Genomic DNA, 5,625 nt, shown 5'->3' on the forward strand with positions numbered 1-5,625 from the left:
GTTTTTATACTAAAATTTTATACTTATTTATTTTTACCATACTACAATATTAGGTATATAACTCGTTTTTTAGTTGATATAATAATTTAATTTGTATAGTTAACCAACGTCTTTTCTTACTAGTTGAAATGTACTCCCTCTGTTCCTAAATATAAGTCTCTTTGGAGATTCCAATATGGACTACATACGGAGCAAAATGAATAAATCTACACTCTAAAATATGTCTATATACATTCATATGTAGTTCATATTGAAATCTCTAAAAGGACTTATAGTTTGAAATGGAGGGAGTACATCAATAATCAATTTGTTTATACTAAATTTAAATTAAGTGATGTAATAGAAGTTATTTTTGATTTATTTTTGTGACAATTCAAAAAATTGTACAACGCACACATTCATATTTGTATGTATATGCATATGTTCATGTATAGTTTGGTTAGATTAATATCGTGTTAGAGATTTTTTTAAAATAATGTCCAACTAAATTTTTTATAGTGTATTATCTGCAATTGTGTTACACGTGATTTCTAGTGTATTATTAGGTGTGCATATTGATAAAACCTTGTAGGGTATAAATTGTACTATTTGCAAACGTGTTACAAGTTGGATTTGGTAATAAGTTCATATGCATGGTATTGAAATAGGACCGATCATCGACGAACATAAACATATCACTGACTCAACTATGCTTACATTCGGTTCTTTTATTTGGTATATTCATCTCAATCTGGTGTATACAATAGCTCATGCTAGTTTCTAAAACAAAAGGTTTTGTGCGAATTAAACATAGAAATCGAGTGATTGTACAATATGCTGAGGGCGGCCCATCTACCAAGGAACCCGTCTTTCGGCTGGCCTCAGGGCCTAGAGGGCCTAGCGGCAGGCTAGGCCCTTTGGTCCTTAGGTTGTCCAATCTCCAGACAAGGCATCATCTTGGCATGCAAGTTAAGACCCTCTCAAGATGTGGTCAGTCCCCTTTAGAAGGCGTGGCTAGGGGTAGATCAAGGGCATATGTTCAATACCTCATTCCTTAGTAGCAACCGCCATCTTCAATTTGTAACCCCCTCATACAAGGCGTTTCCACCATTAACCAAATTCAAACATTTATCAAATCCAAAGTAGGAGTAGGGTGTTACCTCTGTAATGAGGGCAAAAAAATGGGTAAAATCACCGTGTGTGGCCCACTCCGGTGACACCCTTGGAACGCTGTTGTACCCTTGGAACGCTGAGGTTGTGAGTTTGAACCCGGACGGCCGCACTGTTTTTGGTTTTTATAATTGAGAAAAAAGAGAAGTTATATGGGCCAGCCCAGAATATTCCTCCTCCTATGTTCAGCTGACACGTCATTTTATCCTTCAACATCAGCTGACACGGCATTTTATCCTTCATCATCCCCGCCAGCGGGAAAGGCAACCCATGGGGAAACCCCCGTCGCCGACGAGCGCCAATGATCGTTAGCACATTGGTGATGTGAGTTCAGGTTCGGAGGAAGAAAAAAAACGTGCGGGGAGCGTGACAACAAGCAGCAATGAGGAATGCAAACTACAGTACTCCCTCCAATCCAAAAAAAGTTTCGTGGATTTAGTTCAAATTTGAACTAAAAAAAGTTGGGTTGGGCTGGTCAACCGGTTGACAGCCCAAGAATCTGACTGAATCCTCTCTCAGCTGCTCTGAATCTTGATGGTTTCAGTCTTTTTTGGCTGTTGCAGCTGAGATGAATCCGTTTGGTGGTGCCGTGTCACTATCAGCTGATATACTACTCCGTAGTAGTAGATCACATCAGACATATCCAAGTCTGAATGAGGTGCAGGCGTGCAGCTGTGTGAATCTGAATTTTATTCCCCTTTCAGGTTTGGCTTGGGAGGCAGCAGATGCGACCTGAATGCAAATTTACATTTGCTCTGGATATCGGGCCGTAGGGCCTAGGCCACCTGAAATCAATGCAAAACACCACCGTCATCGTCTGTAACACAAGACGGTGGACTGTGCTGAGCAAGCATTGCACTGCAGGGTTATTAGCAGCCACAGACTATATGCGTGTGTGTGAGTTGCAGAGGTCTGCGTTGCTGCCGCTACTCGCAGAATTACTGTTCATGTCACCATGCAAATTCATACAATTCATTTGGTGGCAACGTGATGTGAAGTCCATCAGCGTTAACCAAACCCTATGAACAGAGTCCACAGTAAACAGTCCAAGAATTTAATCACTAACATCATAAGGACGGTTAGAATACGATGTAAGCCACAAATCCAGACCAGGTAAACACCAGAAGCATAACCAACAATCGGACCGAGCTTTTCTTACAGGAGGCCTGAGAGGGCGTGCTTTAGCACACTTAACAGGCCGTACTTCAAAGATTTCTTCACAACCACACGTCGATCATCACACATTTATACATAGTTGTGTCTATCAGAAGTTTATACAACACATGATACATGTTCAAACTCCACTAGTAAATGCATCAACTTGTCAACTCAAATTACAGGATTGATTCAGCATGGATAGACGATTTGCGACATCTGCCATTGTTGGTCTTAGGTCCACATCAAAATTAAGGCATTCAGCAGCAATTCCTGCCAGAGTGTCAAGAAGCTTCAAATTTTCTGTCACTGCAATTTCCTTATCAAACAACTCGGTCGATTTCCTCCCCTGCTTGTGGTTCTCAAGGAAATTAATTACTAAGCTGTTTTTGTCCATATGTGTGGCCTTTCTCCTAGTAACAAGCTCCAAGATGATAACTCCAAAACTGTAGACATCACTTTGTTCGGTCAGTGGGCTTGTTCGTACATATACCGGATCCATATAAGCCATGTCACCAATGGATATTCCGCTATGTTCATGGCCTCTCACGATCAACCTTGATATGCCGGTGTCTGAGATCTTTGGCACAAAGTTGTTATCCAAGAGTATATTTGATGGTTTAACATTACCGTGTAATATTTTCTCAACAAGTGTGGAATGCACATAAGATAGAGCACCTACCATTGTTGCAGCAATACTTAATCGCACGCCAAGGTTAAGAGGCACCTTGATGTTGGTGTGAAGAATGTAATGGAGGCTTGCTATAGAGTGAAACTCATGGACTAGCATCGGGACTTCGAATTCAAGGCAACAGCCTATGAGCCTAACCATATTTCCGTGAATGACTTGAGACTGGATGATGACTTCATTTGCAAAATCTTCATTCTGTACCACACTACCACTAAATAGCTTCCTTATTGTAACTGGCACACTATCAACAAGGCCCATGTAAACTACTCCAAAGCTATCTCTTCTAATAAGATTCTTATTCTTTAAAATTGGACCGAGCTCCTTTTTTTTGAAAAGTTTCACAAAATTTACATTCTCCAATGTAGGCCCACCATACCGCACGTGATTCCTGTGTGCTTTTCTGTCAAAGATGTCCAAATTGTTCAACTTATAGAGCACACCATTGTTGGAGCTAGAAATACTTGCACCTTGTGGGCTTACATTTTTCTTTACATCTTGCACTCCCCTTAATGGCCATTGATCACTCGAAGCTTCTTGCTGCCCTTGCTGCCAATGATCTTCTCTAGGTATCTCTACATATTTTGCAAGTCCTTCTGTTTCAGTGTGTTCCTTGATTTCCTTTCCAAGGTACTGATATGAACGCTTTGAGTTTTTCTCTTGGCAATATTGTTCCTTTAGGAAACTAACCTGCTGCTCAACTGATGAACCACTTATGCCAGTTTCGATGGTAATTTTTGTTTTATCTAGCCTGTCAAGTATATGACGTGCAACTGGTCTCTTCTTTGGGTTCAAGTCCATGCACTGTATCCCTATCTTAGTGCATACTCTTACTTGCTCCAACTGTGTATGCCAGTGATCTGATGCCTCCAACTGATTCATCCAATTTGCAACTACCTACAAAAGTTGCAGCTAGGAGTTAAAATGTACATGGTAAACTTTATAGCAGCAGCGAAAACTCAACTACAGATGCAAAAAGTGGTTTGACATTTATAAGCGCATTTCCATATTTCTTTGTAAATTCAATATTTTGGGTGAAACTACCCTTTTGCAGGCTGTCATGGATGTGATCTTAGTGCTCGCAAAGGCTTAATTAAACATGAAATGTGGTCTGCTGAAGGCACAGTGCTACATAAGTGGATGATAGTTTAGACCGTTCTTGTTTGGGAATACATGATTTCTGCAATTACTCTAAGGCTCAGTTAATACATAGCACATTTCATTTAAAAACCCATCATTAACATGAGCAAACACTTAAATTGTTCTTACATTCTCCTCTTCTGGATACCCCTTCTCTCCTGTTAGTATCTCCACAATTATAATGCCAAGACTATATATGTCTGACGCAAATGTGAATTGTCCTCTATAGAATTCTGGTGCTAAGTATCCCCTACAAGAAAATTTATACAGCCCAATAAGTTAATGTGCAGAGTAAATAAGAGCTTTCAAACCCCTGCAAAAAAAAGAGCTTTCAAGACGGTGGCTTACTGAGATCCACATAGATGTGAAGTAAAAGCTCGGGTTTGGTCTTCATCGAGGCACCTTGAGAGTCCAAAATCAGCAATTTTCGGTACCATGTGATCAGCTAACAATATATTTCCGGGCTTGAGATCTAAATGAAGAATACGCTTCTCATGAAGATGAAGTAAGCCCTCACAGGTTCCCTTGATAATATGATAACGATCTCTCCATTTAAGTCCACAAGACACATCTGCGGAGGAAAGGGGTTCCACATTTGCGTACATTAGAGATAATAGTGTGAATCAATTGATTCGTGCCATACAAAGCATTTTCAATATGTTTTCAAAGATGTCCAAACTAGTGTCAAAGAAGAGTAGATACTAAATCTGAGACGTTCAGTGTTAAAATATGCAAAGGCAAGTTTACACCCAACTATAGCATGTCACTTTCTAATTGATTAATTAAATTAACTTCCCCACTTGCTATTTTATTCAATGATATTATTCCAAGGAAGAAAATAAACATATCTTCTCACATAGATTATCACTTTGACCGAAAAAGCTGTTAAGAAAAAACCGGACGCTAGTAGTTTTGATCACCATTATTGGTTGCCCCATATGTAATGGACCAACACTACCCTTACTCAAGGGAGGAAATAATTCATGGATAATATGCCTACACTTTTCTAGTAAGTTCTAGTCTACAATACCAATCTACTCCCTCCGTTTCCAAATATTTGTCTTTCTAGAGATTTCAACAAGTGACTACATACGGAGCAAGATGAGTGAATCTACACTCTAAAATATGTCTATATACATCCGTATGTGGTAGTTCATTTGAAATCTCTAGAAAGACAAATATTTAGGAACGGAGGGAGTATATTAGTTATATTGTATGTATTTACAAGACATGGAAATTAATAGAAATACTCCGGAAATAAATACAAAAATGAATGCAAAACCTACATCAAATGCAACCTTGCGGCCGGTTTTGGGAAACAAACAGACTGCAATGAGAATAGAATCGAATGGAATGACTATTTCCCTATTTGGTTGCGGATGATGAACCTAACTGGAATAGTAATTCACAACATTCGGATATGGTTGTGGTTGGCAACAGAAAAGCCCTCGCTTCAAATGAAGCCCTCTCCCCAATGGAAAAGCTTGGTCCAC

The 5,625-nt window shown here is 39.4% G+C and overlaps 1 protein-coding gene across 1 annotated transcript in view; it reads right to left on the reverse strand.

Moving 5' to 3' along the window:
* Nucleotides 1-2,202: 2,202 nt before the first annotated feature.
* LOC119319494 (probable serine/threonine-protein kinase PBL5) overlaps nt 2,203-5,625 on the reverse strand; it is an 11,261-nt gene continuing 7,838 nt past the window's right edge. The window contains exons 4-6 of the mRNA XM_037593964.1: nt 4,481-4,703; nt 4,262-4,382; nt 2,203-3,889 (exon numbers count right to left, since the gene is read on the reverse strand). Of these exons, the coding sequence (XP_037449861.1) occupies nt 2,474-3,889; nt 4,262-4,382; nt 4,481-4,703 (1,760 nt within the window). The 3' untranslated portion in view covers nt 2,203-2,473. The remainder of the gene's footprint in view (nt 3,890-4,261; nt 4,383-4,480; nt 4,704-5,625) is intronic.

The sequence above is a fragment of the Triticum dicoccoides genome, chromosome 6A, assembly GCF_002162155.2.
Source record: "Triticum dicoccoides isolate Atlit2015 ecotype Zavitan chromosome 6A, WEW_v2.0, whole genome shotgun sequence".
NCBI lineage: Eukaryota > Viridiplantae > Streptophyta > Magnoliopsida > Poales > Poaceae > Triticum > Triticum dicoccoides.